At 43.4% G+C, this 17634-nt stretch overlaps 1 protein-coding gene across 1 annotated transcript in view; it reads left to right on the forward strand.

The window, feature by feature from the left end:
- DOCK1 (dedicator of cytokinesis 1) overlaps positions 1 to 17634 on the forward strand; it is a 362037-nt gene that overhangs the window by 328057 nt on the left and 16346 nt on the right. Inside the window, exons 47-51 of the mRNA XM_075843124.1 lie at positions 1408 to 1545; positions 4498 to 4643; positions 9670 to 9868; positions 11329 to 11479; positions 13490 to 13635. Coding sequence (XP_075699239.1) covers positions 1408 to 1545; positions 4498 to 4643; positions 9670 to 9868; positions 11329 to 11479; positions 13490 to 13635 — 780 coding nt within the window. The remainder of the gene's footprint in view (positions 1 to 1407; positions 1546 to 4497; positions 4644 to 9669; positions 9869 to 11328; positions 11480 to 13489; positions 13636 to 17634) is intronic.

Here is a 17634-nt window from a genome sequence, read left to right on the forward strand (position 1 = left end):
AGCGCATTGGTTGGACAGCGTTTGGGGAGATTAAAGAGGTGGAAGGCCCCAAGGTGGTGGAGGCCTCTAGGCAGTTGCCCCTTCTGCCCCCCCCCCCCCTATAATCCGGGCTTGCAGTTTCCGGATTAGTAAATATGTATGTAATCATTAAAAAACGTGACATTGCGTCGTAGTGATGATGGGACGTACGGAGATGGAGTACCTGGCACATTTATCTGTATTTGCGTGATCTCCATGTAATACGGTAACTGGTGGCACAATGCGTTCTACAGAGGTGTAACGAGGGAGGAACTAATCAGGACTATAATTATATGATGCGAAATTAGTTTATAATTTTCAGATTTTACTTTCCTGCCGCTAGAAGCTTGTAATCCCTCTTAAAATATGTTACTGAGATGTTAATGGTTTTCTGACGGGATCATTAACTAATATGTGTCCATGGAGACTGGAAAAAATGACGTTTACTTGTTGGTACAGAAAAGGGTGATTGTCAGTGGAAATACAAGTGATCTTCCTTTTCTGTTCAGTATTGGTACTAAATGTTACTTTTTCAAAAAGGAAATTATTTCCCTAAAAATTATAATTATCATAATTGTTTTACTATTATATTGAGGTTGGGTCAGGTAGTCAGTGCACCTAAACTTTTTTTGAATTTTTTTCTATTTCTGTATATGAAAGTTTTAATTGCCGGGTCACTAAAAGAAAAGGGGGGTATTTATTAAGTTTTCTACGTCCGTTTTGTGACATAGAAAGAAAATTCACAAATGGCACAAAAGTCGCACGCTGCATGAAAAATTGCAACTTTTTTGCAATGACGCTCACAGTAATTTTCTTTAAAAGGTAGGCGGAGCTAGCAGAAGGGGCAGGCCACCCGCCGCCCAACAAATTTATTATCATTTATGCTCGAAGCTGGCGTAGGTTTCACTTTAAGTTGCGAGGTGAACCTAATTTATTAAGAGACGTGCGCTTTTTAATAAATCAGGAGCATTTTACTTCAACTTTCTTTCTATTAGCGCTGTCGTATGAAAAACCAGTATTAATAAATACCCCCCTAGAGTCTGCATTACATATTATTTCTTATGGTTTTTACTCTTGATTCCTGTTCCATAGACATTATATAACTGCCGGCTGGACGTAATCAGTCCAGATAACCTACTAATGTATGCTCGGTCAATATTTCAATAAAGCAGTGATAAGCGGCTATCGGTCGGTCAGGCACCACTTATCCAGGATGCGTATTTAGTCCAATGTCAGTCCTCCTCCCCCTGATGGTCTGCAAAGCCCAATATACATGAAATATAAGCCCTATTTATTTTACCTCTGACCTCATTAAGTTTACGTATGGGTTGTCTGTGTATTCCGATTTTGCATGGTTCTATTTGAATATATTTTTTGTCATCTGTTTAGGTTCCATTTTTAGCTGAGGGAATACGCATTCATGGAGAAAAAGTCACAGAAGCATTGAGGCCTTTTCACGAGAGAATGGAGGCTTGTTTTAAGCAACTGAAGGAGAAAATTGAGAAGCAATATGGCGTTCGGACTCTGGTGGGTACAAGGTTTTGTGGCCTATGGTATCTAATGGCAGAGATGTTAGGGCACTTTTGGCTGATATTCACCTCTTGGATCAAAGACACAGCTACCTGGAACCATACAGTTAAATATACCGGGCAGCACAGGCCCGTTGTAGTAAAAGTCGTTTTCAGTATCCGTCTGAATGATTCATTTAGCAGAGCTGAACATGTTATTTAAAGGGGCTGTTAAAGTAGTACAACCATCTTTCATTCTGCAGCTCCACTGTGGGTGAGTTTATCACTGGGTCTCTGGTTGCTGGAAACCACGTTGATCAGCCATTATTGCCAGGGAAAGCTGCCGGCACCTACAAGTTTGAATTTATTTCAGTGAGTGCCCATAGAATACATGGGCGCATTGACAAGTCCTCCAGAGTTAGCGCCACTTCCCAATAGCCACTCAATAACGGTTATCAGACAGCCCTCCAAATGGCCTGTTCAAAGGCACTTGTGCGCTGTATGTTAATCAGAGAGTCCCTCTTGGCTGACTGGCAGAAAAAGCTAACATGGTTGGCATTCCCAACACTTATACGCGAAGAATGTCAGAATGCTAACCATGTGATCCATTGTGGCCAATCAGCCGAGGGGGATTCAGGCCATATCGAAAATTAAAGAAGCAATCTGATTGGTTGGTATGGGCAACTCCTCCACATTTTGCTTGTACCAGTTTAAAAAAATCTTCCTCATTGTGTTTGTATTGGGACCCGTTCACATTGCATTCGAGGGTCTGTTAAGGGCCTCCATCACAGATCTTGCCCAAAATATCGGCGACAATAGTGCAGCATGCTTCCAGTGAAATGACTGACACCATGACGGAAACCCGACGGTACCCATTAAAGTCAATGGGTTCCTTCAGGCACCAATTGTGTCCGTAATGCAACGGAGACGGCACTTCCAGTGTTTTCGTTGTACCGCTCCTTTGACGGAGCAGAGCAATGGAAACACTGAACGCAGATGTGAACAGGTCCTTACAGGATATATTCTCACCAGCTATTCTAATGACTGTCGCGCTCTTGTAGCATAAGCTGGCTGAGGACGACAGAGCATTATAGATTGACAAAGGGGCACGCTGGGTGCATTTATAATGCCGTTTAATGTCCACTAATGGCATATTAACAACGTGCTCTGCAAATTTGTCTTCCCCCAGCGTGTGTATATTTCTGAAGTTTGTATTTATGTTGCGGGGCTGTATATGCTGAGCTTCTGCTGCCAAATATGACGGCAGCTTTGCCAGGCAGCACATTCCAATATTTGGGTTGGTGTCTGCACACACAGATGGATATAATAATGAGCGATGATTTTAAATATTTTTTTTTCTTAACGGTGGAAGATCCTGAGTCCAGCTGCAGATCCTCAGCCAATGTGCAGGTCCATTAAATACTAACATAACAGCGTGATATCTCCCAAGCCTCAATTAGGATTAGTCGCGGTGAATGCCACCTTACCTTGGTCTCCATTGACAAAGGAGCAGCATTATAGTTACACATGTCCGATGTTATCTTAATAATGTTTTCCTAATCCCTGCTTGGCGAAGGGCCTGCCGGTGATGATGGAGTGCCCCTACCGTTGTCTGCTTACAGTGTATCAATTAATCAGGAAGCGACAGAATACAAAACCGTGCAAACCAGATCTCGTACTGTCATATCGTCGCAAAACATTACACATCAGATCGGGCAGAAATGTCACAGTAACTTGTTTGTTTTTATTTCGTACTGGGAGAATTTGTAAATTTTATCTTTTTTCAGCTTCTTTTTTTTTAATTTAGACAGTGACATTTTAAAGATAAATATCTGAAATGCGGCACGCAGCAGTTGTGTACGGTTGGGCCTTATTCACACAGACGTATCCAAATACGGGGATAAATACGGAATATGAATTGGTTTGTTTGTATTGATGTTAGGGTTCCACTCAGGGGCAAACATAGGATTTTTAAAGGGAGTCTTTTGGTACCCACAACTTAGATAGAAAAATCCCCCGATTATACAGACTTTGCCAACTTACTACATAAATTACATCACAGATTTTTACATTGGGTGGTTCAGGGGTTAGTGATGGTGTACCTGTCATTCTCCTGGTGGGCTAAACTGGTTATTACCTAATGTTTCTGGTGGTCTAAGCTGATAAAGGGGTAAATATTGATATACATAGTAGTCCCGGGTGGTTATGAGTTAATATCAAGTATCCCTGGTGGTCTAGGGTAGTTTAGTGGTTAATATTATATAATAATATTGTTTAGCTATTGGTGGTGGTCTAAGGCAGAAAAGCGGACCTAGAATTTATTCCAGCATTCTTTATAGTGCTTGGAGCTCTGGTTTTCTGATAGAGTTCCAAACCCCCTGTCCTCCACAGAGAGGAAAGACTTGTTAAGCCTTTTTCCACAAGGACCTTACCAGCCTGTCCCGGAATCAAAAATACTTAGAGTAATACTAACATATCCACAGGATAGATAATAATTTTCTGATCGCTGGGACCACCACCGATTGTGAGAACAGGGCTCCCAAACCCCCAGATCCTCCACACTACACCCCCCCCCCCGGCATTGAGGAGGAGCCTGAATGGAGCGGCGGTCAAGCATGTCCTCTACTCGGCTGTTTCCATCAGTCCTATAGACTTTAAAATGGAGCAGCAGCACGCATGCTTGACCGCCACTCCAGTCAACGTCCTCCGCACGATTGGTGGGGGTCCCAGCAATCAGAAAATGATAACCTATTCTGTAGATAGGTGATATTTGATTCTGGGACAACTCTTTTAAGACTAGGTTCACACTGAATTTTTCCCCTATGGGAATCCAGTTTACCAGAATCTACGAAAGATAGTGAAATAACTTCAGCACTGCTACATCTGGGCCGTGGAAACCTTTCCTTGTTTACAGTAATATCCGCTGCACATCTGAATACAGTGAATTACAGAAATGTTTTCTTCCCTTTAGTGTTCCAGCATTGATGATAGACGGGGAAACCGGCCCAGATCCATGGTTAGATCTTTCACAATGCCATCACAATCCAGACCTTTATCAGTCGTCTCGGTGTCCTCCGTGTCATCAGACAGCACGCCTTCAAGACCAGGCTCTGACGGGTATGTTATAATGTCCAGTTATTCAGCCATTACCAGCAACATACTGTACATATTAGTCATGTACTGTCCCTCGTGACCATATGGCATGGTTGCTAAGTAAACTTTGACATACAGTGTGTGTATTATCCATCCAAATAATTCTAATGGGCAGGTAAAGGACCGTATCAGAATACATGTATATAAGGCTATGTTCACATTTGCCTCAAAGGCTCCTTCGGCAATTACGTCAGATTTTAGGGCAAAGATGGCGCAGATTTGAGGGAGTTGGGATCCGTTGATCTGGCACAGCCCCGTGGTTTCGATAATGAACAGAAGCCACTTTGTGAACAGAGCCTTAGTCTAGGACTACATTCAGACGAGCGTGTGCAAACTTGGACGTGAAAAACTGAAGTTTTTCACGTCCGAGATGCACCTTTGTGGGATGCGTTATCACGGATCCCTCATAGACTTGAGTCTATGGAGGGATGCGTAAATACGCAAGAAAATAGGACATGGCCTTTTTTTCCACGGACCCTTGAACTGCCCCCTTGAAATACATGTGTGCGTGTGACGGCCGTTGTTTGAACAGCTGTCACACGGACGAGTTACACACTCCTCTGAATGAGCCCTCGGTGTTTCCATGGAGCAAAAACAAAGGAGATGAAGAGGAGATAATGAGTCAGTATCCTTAGGAAACACATACCTCCTGTGTTCTAGCTTTTTATCTCCGTTCCAGTAGTGCACACTTAGGGTATGTGCACACGACCTCTTTTCAGACGTAATGGAGGGGTTTTACGCCTCGAATTACGCCTGAAAAGACGGCTCCAATGCGTCGGCAAACATCTGCCCATTGCCTGCAATGAGTCTTGCGATGTTCTGTGCAGACGAGCTGTCATTTTACGTGTCGCTGTCAAAAGACAACGCGTAAAATTACAACCTCGTCAAAAGAAGTGCAAGAAACTTCTTGGGACGAAATTGGAGACGTTTTTCATTGACTCCAAAGAAAAACAGCTCCAAATTACGTCCGTAAAAGACACCGCGAAAAACGCGTGCACTTGTCAAAACGTCTGAAATTCAGGAGTGGTTTTCTCCTGAAAGCAGCTCCGTAATTTCAGACTTATTTGGCGTTGTCATGTGAACATACCCTTAGGCTATGTTCACACGGAGTATTTTGGGGGAGGAATATCTGCCTCAAAATTCCGTTTGGAACTTTGAGGCAGATATTCCTCTCCCTGCACGCCGATTTTCGCGGCAATTATCGCGCCGTTTTTCGCCCGCGGCCATTGAGCGCCGCGGGCATAAAACAGCGAGAAATACGCTTTCTCCTGCCTCCCATTGAAGTCAATGGGAGGTCAGAGGCGGAAGCGCCCGAAGATAGGGCATGTCGCTTCTTTTTCCCGCGAGGCAGTTTTACTGCTCGCGGGAAAAAGACGCCGACGGCTCCCATTGAAATCAATGGGAGGCGTTCTCGGGCCGTTTTTGCGACGCGGTTTCCGCGTCAAAAAACTCGGCAAAATACCCCGTGTGAACATAGCCTTATGATCAGTGATTCTAGCTTAGCTGCAATGTCTAGTTGAAGTCTTTAGAAGTCTGAAATCTACCTGCAGAGGCTCAGACTGCTTCTCTGCCACCCCTCATGCTTTATACTGCAGCTCTGTGTGCCCAGATTGGCTGCTCTGTCTTTGCACAATTCCTGTACAAGCGCATCTGTTGATGAATGTGGCCCAGGGTCAAAAAAGAACAAAACTCCAGGTTAAGCCCAGCGATGTTTTTTTTTTTATCCGTTTTCTACTAAGAAAAGTGGTAGAGATTTGTTATAGTCACACTCTGTATGATTCGGAAATTCTACCCACTTTTTCAGACACAGTCCAGTAAATCATGCCCTCATGATCACTACTTCACCTACCAAGTCTCCAGGCCTGACGACCTCCTGTGGCCTCGACGTATAGAAGAACTTTTATGAGTTCTTTACTGGTCCTTTAAATGCATCTGCAATGCTGTGAGGGATGACTAGTCATAGAGAATACATATGGTCAGCAGGTTTGTGCCAAGTCCTCTGGATTTGTTTCTGGATTTGACTCATCTGCTTACAATATGCAAATCATGCAACATATTCCATTATCGCGGAAAACTCACTTCAGATAAACCCTAGACTAGCGGGGGATGGGGGACTTAGCGTAGTCTTTAGTCTTACAGATGGCTGTTGACATTTTAGGAGGTCGAAATATTTACCCCGGTTGTTGGTCCCAGTTCTGTGGGCAAATCTACACATCAGGAGATATGATATATTTGGCTTCGATTAGAAAGCGCAAGTACTTTTTGTTGCATATTGAAATGTTTACATTGCCTCCCGGCCGGCCTAACATTGGCCTTTGTCTGCTTGGCACTTCTCCCAGCGCTCGTCAATTTCAGTGAACTCCGCAGACAAGGTTTAAGAAATTGACAGTGGCGTATTACCAAATAGCTTGAGAATGCGAGAGCAGCGTCACTAAGGCTCTGTGCACAACAATGCGGTCTTGGGAAGACTTTAGTATTTTTTTTGCTTTAGTTATATAATCCATTGATCTTGGCAAGTGCCTTTGCTTTATATACTCTGCATCATGCATGGTTCCCACAGAGCCCACTTGTACAAGAGAGAGTAATTTCATGTTAAAGGGGTTGTACGGGATCAGTAAAAGGATCTGGGTTGTTTTTTCAAAACAGCGCCACATCTATCCATAAGCTGTGTGTGGTATTGCAGCTCAGCTCTATACAAGTGATTGGGGCTGAACTGCAATAACAGACAGAGCTCATTGCCAAGTGTAGCGCTGTGTCTTGGAGATTAAAGAAAAAAAGGCTTTAAGGTTATTGCTTCCTCCAGGCCATACGTGGTGGCGCTGCAAGGAAATCTAACACTTGATGCCACGTATCCCTACAGCTTACAGTCGGCCACTGGGGGTCTTGGCAGGGGGGATACTTTGTCAAGGGACCCTTCTTACAAGTAGGAATTGTCCAATCAGCTGATCACAAAGTGGAGAACCCCTTTAATGTCTGTGTGATCGTTCGCAGTACAGTAATTGATCCTGCAATGGGGGAAGGGGAGAAAACGTTGTTAGTAAGAATGGATCTTTTTCCGAGCGCTGTAAATATAGACATGAATATGAATTCCGACCTATGAGCCGCTTTATATTTTTAAGGACTATTTTCCTCCAGTTGACAGATGCAGCGGAGAAAGGTCATTACATTTTCATGTTGACTGAAAATTCTCATTTATGTATTTGTTTGTCTGTCATATCTGTGAACTGCACCCCACAGGCCTGAAAATAAGTAGCAACAGGACGAAAATCAGACCTGTCCTTCACACGTTAAACCAACATTAGGGTGAGCTGTAACTGCAGGAAACAACGTGTGTCACCAAAAACAGAACCGGTCACCTCTTCTGACATGAATATTACCCCAATCAGCCGCAACATTAACACCACTGACCGGTGAATAACATTGATGATCTGGTTACGATGGCGCCTGACAAGGGGGGGGGGAGGGGGAGTATATTAGGCGGAAAGTGATCAGTCATATCTTGAGGTTGATGTGCTGGAAGCAGGAAAAATGGGGAGGTGTAAGGATCGGAGCGACTGTGACAAAGGACAAATTGTGATGATAGACGTCCGGGTCAGAGCATCTCCAAAACGGCCGGTCTTGTGGGGTGTTCCCGGTATATAGTGGTTAGTACCTACCAAAATTAGCCCAAGGAAGGACAACCGGTGAACCTGCAACAAGGTCATGGGTGCCCAAGGTTTATTGATGCATGTGGTTATGAGAAGGCTAGCCCGTCTGCTCCGATCTCACAGAAGAGCTACTGTAGAACAAATTTCTGAAAAAGTTACTGCTGGTTATGATAGAAAGGTGTCCAGACATGCAGAGCATCGCAGCCTGCTGTGTTTGGAGTAGTGTTGCTGCAGACCAGTCAGTTTGCCCATACTGACCCCTGTTCACTGCCAAAAGCACCCACAATGGGCGCGTGAGCATCAGAACTAGACCATCGAGCAGTAAAATTAGGTGGCCTGGTCTGATGAATTCAGTTTTATTTTACATTATGTGGACGGCCGTGTGCGTCGCTTACCTGAGGATGAGGTGGCACCGGGATGCCCTATGGGAGGAAGGCAAGCTGGCGGAGGCAGTGCGATGTTCTGGGCAATATTCTTCTGGGAAACCTTGGCTCCTGGCATTCAGGTGGATGTTACTTTGCAGCAATGTTTAGGCAGGTGGTACATGTCAGACAAGTGCACCCCTTCATGATAATTGTATTCCCTAATGGCAGTGCCCTCTTTCAGCAGGATAATGCCCCTGCCACACTGCAAACATTATTCAGGAATTGCTTGAGCAACATGACAAAGAGTTCAAGGTGTCGACTTGCCTCCAAATTCCCCAGATCTCAATCTGATCGAGAATCTGTGAGATCTGCCGGATAAACAAGTTTGATCCTTAGAGGCCCCAACTTATTACACAGGTGGTTTTAATGTTACGGCTGATCAGTGTATATGAATAATGATCCTGGAGCGTCTTCTCTTAGAACTCTGTGATGTGTCATTCTTATTCCTTCTGAAAATCAATACATTGACAACTGGGCATTACCATTCCCCTTTGGGTATGTCTGACACTTTCCAATCAGTCTGACTGTGTAGAGCCACGCCATCGACAAGGTAAATGGTAACACGCCCAGTTGTCAATTTATACATTTCCAGGAGGAATACCAGAGGAACCAAACCACGCAGAGTTCTAAGAAAAAAAAATTTTCATGGGGAATACAAGTATTTACACTAATACAGGAGAGCTGACAGGTCCCCTTTAACTGCACCCTCCTCTACTAGTGAACTAGAGATCTAGTGAAAACCACTTACATAAATAATACCGACTTCATGTAATCAACTAGATCAACATAAAATAAAACTATAGTTCTGCCACCGTTCAAGCTGACATTACACCATAGGGATTAACTCAGTCATACCTGGAGATGACCACGTAAAATGTGACGTGTCCTGAAGGATTAATTGAAGCTTTCCTCTCCTAGTTTTGTTCTTGAACCACTTTTACCAAAGAAGATGCATTATCGTTCCCAAGATAAACTGGACAGAGATGATCTCGATAAGGACAAAAAAGAGAAAAAGAAGGAGAAAAGGAACAGCAAACACCAGGAGATATTTGATAAAGAATTTAAAGCGACTGATATTGCGCCACAGCAGTCTGAAGCCGTTATCCTGTCTGAAACAGTAAGTTGCGTTACAGTGTCTGACAATGCGGCAGTATTAGATGTTAAATTTTTTTTACATTTGACATAATGTTCAAGTCAAATTTTGTGCTGATTCATTTCTTAATGTATCTTTATAGTGACCAGAGCTACTTTTTTCTGATACATTGCTCCAAATCACCTGCATAGGCATAGAGCTAAAACATAAAATTCTTTGTGTCCATCGTTTACTGTGTAGGTCAGAACAGCTCCTGACGTACATAATAAGCGTGTCCATAGGGCTCCATTAACCTGACGCTAATTAAATGTTCCCGTTTGGTCTTAGTCTGGCTGGTATACATTAGTATACCTTTTTTTTTTTGATGGATGAAATAGTATGGTAGACTACGCTATTCCATCCTGTGGGATCCTGCAAAAAAAAAACATATACAGTGCGGTATACGTTTATTTTAACATGGGAGCCTATGGGGGACTGATTTCACTGTATCGCATCCACCACAGGTACACGTTAAACTTACACATCGGGAAGCTCCCGGCATCACTGTCCATATATGGACAATGATGTCAAGGGCTTCCCCGGCCAGAGCGCTTGCGATATAGCTTGACATTATAGCTCCAGACACCACTGACCATATCTGAACAGTGACTTAAGCAGCTTCCCTAGATACAGCCTTTTAGATAGTGCTCTGCCCATGGAGTTCGGGTGAAGTATCCCACTGTACGCCTATACAGTAAAATAAGTTGCAGCTTTCTATCGGAGGTATACGGCAGTAGTCCTCTCGACATATACCTTCAACAAAGGCAGAAATGTGATGTGAAAGAGGCATAATATAATAAGTTAAAAAAGTTGTCCCAGCTGTGCAACCTCAGTCCATATGCTCTGATAGGCTATATGGACAACATAGACAGGGGGGTGCACATATTTAATGGTCAAAGCTGCTGCAAAGAGCATCTCCTGCTTCAGAGGCTCGGCCTGACCATGTAATACATAGTTGTCCGTAGCTGCCCCGTGATTGCAGGGTTCTAGCAGCCAGACCTGCGGCAATCGGATGATCTCTCCAACTAGACAACCCCTTAAAGCATCAGGTCTCAATCACCCAGTGCGTTTCTTCCGCCTTAGCATGGGTGTAAAGAGTAGGTGGGCAAAGGTTTCATGATTTTACATGGGTGCCCCTGTCTGCCCCATTCACTGGACTCTGCTGACATCATTTATCAGTCTATGAGGTGGTTACTCCCACTTCCAATATGGAACGTAGAAATCTGGGTCGTCATCTGAAGACAGCTATTATCTCTACGGCCAGGGAAGAGTTAAGTATTCAGAACGGGTTATTGTTTGTGGTATCTTTAGCCCTGTTCGAGTATTTTTTGTTTTTCCATCATCTACGCCCTTTTTTCTTTCTAAAATTAGAAATGGATGGCACCAGAAAACAAGGCAAAATGCAAGTGTCCCACTAACTATAATGTGATCTGTTTCTCCTCTAGATAAGCCCCTTAAGACCCCAGAGACCGAAGAGTCAAGTTCTCAATACTGTTGTTGGTGAAAGAAGATTCTCAGTTTCCCCGAGTCAAACTTCTTCCCAACACCCTCCCCCGGTCACTCCTAGGAGTAAGCTAACCTTCAGCCCGCTGATAGGTAAGTCATTCCATGTGTGTGAAGATTGTGTAACATGAAGGGACGTTACTATTCGCAAGTCCTATAATCTGTCTGTAGTGTGCAGCGCGAGAGTCCTATGCCCTCCAGGTCACTCGTTGGCCCATCATGCAGTTTACGCCAGGTTTTGGTGTATACTGTGATAAGATTTGCAGTGTGCGACAAATTTGTGGTGACATTTTTGCCTTTTCTCATCACTTGTCAAATTTGGAAAGTGACAAGAAAAGTGGGCATGATCTCCAAGGAGAGAGAGTGTTAGACAAATTTATGAATTAAAAAGCACAGAAATGCTGTCACAAATCGACACTTGCTCTGCCTCTCATACAGTGCGAAATGCGGCAAATCACGCAAAATAATAGAACAACAAGTTCTATAGAAGACCATTATCGGAACTAGGACCCATACCTCCTGGCTAATTATGGAGGGGGCACTGTTTTGCATACAGCATGTACTTTAATTACCCACAAATGGGGCCGTTCTGTGGGTTTTATTACACACACCGGCGTTGTACTATTAGGGTGTTCACAGATAACCTAATGCAAGATGGGTCCAATCTAAAAAACTGGGCATGGACTGGAATTCTGAAGGGGTTGGCTCTCATATTTAAAAAAAGAAAAAAGTTTGTTTCCCCAGAAACAGTGACACTCATGTCCATAGGTTATGACTGGTATTGCAACTCTTCCCCATTAAAGTGAACGCTGCAATACTAGACTTAGCCCATGGACAAGAGTGGCACTGTTTCTGGGGATCAAAGGGGTGGTCTTGAAGGTACAGCACCTTTTATCCACAATCCAGCGCAAGGTCCCGGCTGCCGTCATCTTCTCCCTCTTTCATATGAGTGACAACACCAGAGGGCTGAAGGATTCATTGCCAACTTGGCCTTAATTAATTGTAGCCCCTTCACAAATATATCAGAGCTCAACAAAGTCACAACCGCTGCACTTTACCCATCAATGTGTTTTCTTCATTTAAAAATAAAGAAATAAAAGTAAAACCCTCCAGAATTTCACACATGAAAAAAAGAAAACAACCTCATCAGTCTGTTCCGGTTATAACTTGTGACACCGGTGATTTGTTCTCTTGGGGGCTCCTATTATTATTATGATGATTATTATCGACTGTCTAATTTGCGAAGAATGATCTTAACATTTCAAGTTCTGTAGAATAATGAGGATAATGAATGCAAATGGAAAGTAGCGACAATCAGGTTACTGTTTATATGAGAAGTAAAAACCTCCCTGATTACACGTAGGATGCGATATCCGGCGACAGCGTATTTCAATGAGACCGGTTGTGAAGGATGAGAATAAAGGGCCTGCAATTTTTTTTTATTGCAATTGAATGTGGCTGAGCTGCAATACCACACACAGCCAGTGGACAAGAGTGGCGTTGTTTCTGGGGGGAAAAAAAGACCTTTTATTCTGGACAACGCCTTTAATTTAGTTATCTGGTCATTATATACTGGTGATTTATATAGAATAATCATAAGGAAATAATCCTTCTTGTGAATTAATTGCATAAGGGTGCCGGCACGCGTAGCAGTAGTGCGAATTGCTGTGGTTTGCGTGATGCGTTTTTTTGCTGCGTGGCTTGTACAGGTGAAGTCTATAGTTTTAATGTGCTTCACCTGTTCAAGCTACAGGACCAAAAGTTGGGATCCCCCTTCAATGACTTTTATATGCCCTGAAATTACATATGGGAAGAGCTTATCTGCATAAGTGAATGGGGCGGAGCTGCAGTACCAGGCACAACCCATGGATAGGAGTGGCACTGTTGCTGGGAAATGGATGCTTTTTTTTTTTCCCTAAAACCCCCATTAAGATGCCCCAGTCTATAGGGAGCGAGGCCATAAACATAGAAGGTAAATCTACACTTTAAGCTGTAAAACTTCCACTATTCGACTCACGAATTAGGGTTTGTCTGTCATAAATTCATGTAGAGGGGTAAGAGCTGAACACATTCTCCCTACACTTGTATTATTTGTATCTCCAGGCATGGATCAAAATGGCGTCAATGTTGCTGAACCGATGGATATTCCCCCACCACTACCACTCAAGGGTGGCACGGGAGATTATGGCAATGTTATGGACTACCAAGACTTCGTCCCACCGGCTACACCACCAACTCCACCCCACAGGGTAAGTAAGAGCGGTTATAAAAAGGGCCAGAGTACTCCTCAATAGATGGACTACGCACATACATTCCTGCAGTATTTTGCAAAATATATTTATTTTTTTTGTATTTCGTGACATTTGTCATGAACACAGATTTCATATTACATGGGAGGAGCTTCCCCTTGCTCACTATCGCCCCCTGCTGTGTAATGTATTTGTTTTCCATATCGAGAGGAGTGGTGACAACTTTCAGCTCATTTCTGGCACACAAAATCTCGTCACGTTTCACTGGAATATCTTTACTACACCAGCTACAGCTACTGCTAAAACACTGCCCCCTATGAACAAGAATATGATTTCAGCAAGTAGGAGCATTTCCATACTTATTAGTATTATTTTCTGGAACTACCGTTCATAGCGTAGTGAAAGTGAAGTGAGAAAATTCTCCTACACAATCGTTTCTCTGTCTATCATATCTATTATCCAGCTCCTATCGTTATATACTCCGATAATCCCAGGAATTTCCTAAAGTCATATTTGCATATTTTGTGTCGAGTTTGGCTCAAATAAGTTGAGAGGGAGATATGAGAGAGAGAGAGGGAGATATGAGAGAGAGAGATATGAGAGAGAGAGAGGGAGATATGAGAGAGAGGGAGAGAGAGAGGGAGATATGAGAGAGAGAGGGAGATATGAGAGAGAGGGAGAGAGATATGAGAGAGAGAGGGAGATATGAGAGAGAGGGAGAGAGATATGAGAGAGAGAGGGAGATATGAGAGAGAGAGAGAGGGAGGTATGAGAGAGAGAGATATGAGAGATAGAATCCAAAAATCAGGCAGCACTCCAAGGTATAAGCAAGATAGAAAAATGTGCTTTATTGGTCCATATACACACGACATTTCAGCTCAACACAGGAGCCTTTCTCACTTGAGAAAGGCTCCTGTGTTGAGCTGAAACGTCGTGTGTATATGGACCAATAAAGCACCTTTTTCTACCTTGCTTATACCTTGGAGTGCTGCCTGATTTTTGGATTCTACTACAGCAGGTCTGTTAGCCCTGACCTGGGCAGGTCGGCACCCACCTACGATTTACAAGGCTGTGCGGCTGACATTGTATTTGGACTTTAGATAGATAGATAGATAGATAGATAGATAGATATGAGATAGATAGATAGATAGATAGATAGATATGAGATAGATAGATAGATAGATATGAGATAGATAGATATGAGATAGATATTAGATAGATAGATAGATAGATAGATAGATAGATATGAGAGAGAGAGAGATATGCGATATACAGACACATACAGTGACGTTTGCCCTGACGTGATTTCTCTGGATTTCGCACATTCACAGCGGTTGTCCCTCCACACACTACAGAGCTGTGGATAGTAGGAGGACAGATTGCTGCTATGATGCAGATGTGGCTTTTACAGAAGGTTCTTCTCTCCCCTGAGGTGCGTGCGAGTCAGTGAATTTGCTTAGAATAGGGTCTAATGTGAACTGGCAGACTCCTCATATGTGAAAGAGAAGCAACCCCGGCACGTGACAAGACACCAAACATAGATCATTGGGATTCCTGTACTAAAAGAAAGTGGTCACAGCAGAGACCTCGTAAGTCATACACTAAGCAGTCTCATATTTAGGGATCTATTACTGTGTGAATACAGCTCGTCCAGCAGGGTGGATAGAAATCTGTCCTACAGTATATATCTGTGTATGATGACGGTAGGTACATGGCTCTTAGATAAACAGTTCTTATTTTAAGCCCTCTGTCCCTTATTGCTCCTGAAAAGTTCCTATTGTGCAGTTGATCATCAAATCTACATTAAAGGCTATGTAAACCTTTGAAAGGCAAAATGTTTTTTTCTTTAATAAAAAGGTAGGTGGGTTTTCCAGAATTAGAAAAATAGTTATTTTTTCCACCCAGAAATAGTGCCGCCACTTTCCATGGACTGTATCGGTTATCGCAGCTCAGCTCCATTCTAGTGAATGTTGCAATACCGGACACAGCCTATGGACAAGAGTGGCGCTGTTTTGGGGGTGGGGTGGAGCAGACCTCATTTCTAATCCTGGACAACCTCTTTAATAAATCTTCTCTGTCTCGAAAATCATCTGTTTGGTTTCTATCCACATATTAGATCCCACCCTGCATATTATTTCACTGTTTATTACTATTGTAGTTACACGTTTGTATATTGTTTGGCATTTTCAAATACTTTGAGTTTGTAATGCTTTATGATCATCACTGGTTGTCATTTACCGTTTCTTCTAGGTCCAGCATTGTGTGCTGATTTCTTATAAACTCTATAGCGGTGGGAGCGTAGTAATTTCTGATACAGAGCCCCTGCATAGACAATCAAATTCTGGCTGCCTGCAGCGGCGACTAGGGGGAGCTTACTGTAATTACTGCTTTATTATTAAGGTCTATGCAGGAAGCTCTTAAGATCCCCCTAGTGGTGGCTGCAAGCAGAAAGAATTGTATTGTTTAAAGACGCTCTGTCACCAGATTTTGCAACCCCTATCTGCTATTGCAGCAGATCGGCGCTGCAATGTAGATTACAGTAACATTTTTATTTTTAAAAAACGAGCATTTTTGGCCAAGTTATGACCATTTTTGTATTTATGCAAATGAGGCTTGCAAAAGTCCAAGTGGGCATGTTTAAAGTAAAAGTCCAAGTGGGCGTGTATTATGTGCGTACATCGGGGCGTTTTTACTACTTTTACTAACTGGGCGTTCTGACGAGAAGTATCATCCACTTCTCTTCAGAACGCCCAGCTTCTGGCAGTGCAGATCTGTGACATCACTCACAGGTCCTGCATCGTGTCGGCCACATCGGCACCAGAGGCTACAGTTGATTCTGCAGCAGCATCAGCGTTTGCAGGTAAGTAGCTACATCGACTTACCTGCAAACGCCGATGCTGCTGCAGAATCATCAGTAGCCTCTGGTGCCGATGTGGCCGACACGATGCAGGACCTGTGAGTGACGTCACAGATCTGCACTGCCAGAAGCTGGGCGTTCTGAAGAGAAGTGGATGATACTTCTCGTCAGAACGCCCAGCTAGTAAAAGTAGTAAAAACGCCCCGATGTACGCACATAATACACGCCCACTTGGACTTTTACTTTAAACACGCCCACTTGGACTTTTGCAAGCCTCATTTGCATAAATACAAAAATGGTCATAACTTGGCCAAAAATGCTCGTTTTTTTACAATAAAAACGTTACTGTAATCTACATTGCAGCGCCGATCTGCTGCAATAGCAGATAGGGGTTGCTAAATCTGGTGACAGAGCCTCTTTAACTCTTTATATGCAAAGGATATGGAGCTTGGTATCAGAAAGCAGAGTTCCTATATTGATCAATCAAATCTGCAAAGAATTTTGGACCCAGTAGAAAAAATAAACTCTGTTCTAGGCTGGACTGCATTCTCTTCATGGACTATTCATTGGTTGTAGATGTGACTAGTTGTACGAGGATTGCTTAATTGTAGTCACTTATGAGCAGCTGACAAGGGGGGGGGGGGTGGTGGTTAACTGCTCACAGGTGATATAGATTAGCCTGCAGCACTCACTATGAGCTTGCTCTGTTCTGAGCTAGCTGAATTCAGTGGCTTGTGATATAAGTGGAGTTATAAAACCGGAGTTAAAGCGCCTGTGAGTACTCTTCTTTTACTTTAACAATTGCTCACTGTTTTTTAGTAACTGGGATAATGGATAGCAAGATTGGAGGATTTCTTCAGTGCATTCTATGCACGACTGGAGCCGGAGTTCTAGGGTGAATACCTCTGTGGCAGATGTGAGCATGTTGTTCACCTGGAAGCTTGTATTAGAGATCTGGAGGAGCAGAATGCAACACTGAGGGCGATAGACTATCTTGAGCGGAGCGAGCTGCTGACTGAGCAAGCAGTTAATGGGGTAGAACTGGAGGGTGAAGACATGGGTCAGCAAGATCAGGCAAGTAGCTGGGTTAATGTAGTTAGGGGCAGTAGAAAGGGGTCCAAGAAAAGGAAGGCCAATCCTGT

Source organism: Rhinoderma darwinii, chromosome 11 (genome assembly GCF_050947455.1).
Source record: "Rhinoderma darwinii isolate aRhiDar2 chromosome 11, aRhiDar2.hap1, whole genome shotgun sequence".
NCBI classification, from domain to species: Eukaryota; Metazoa; Chordata; class Amphibia; order Anura; family Rhinodermatidae; genus Rhinoderma; species Rhinoderma darwinii.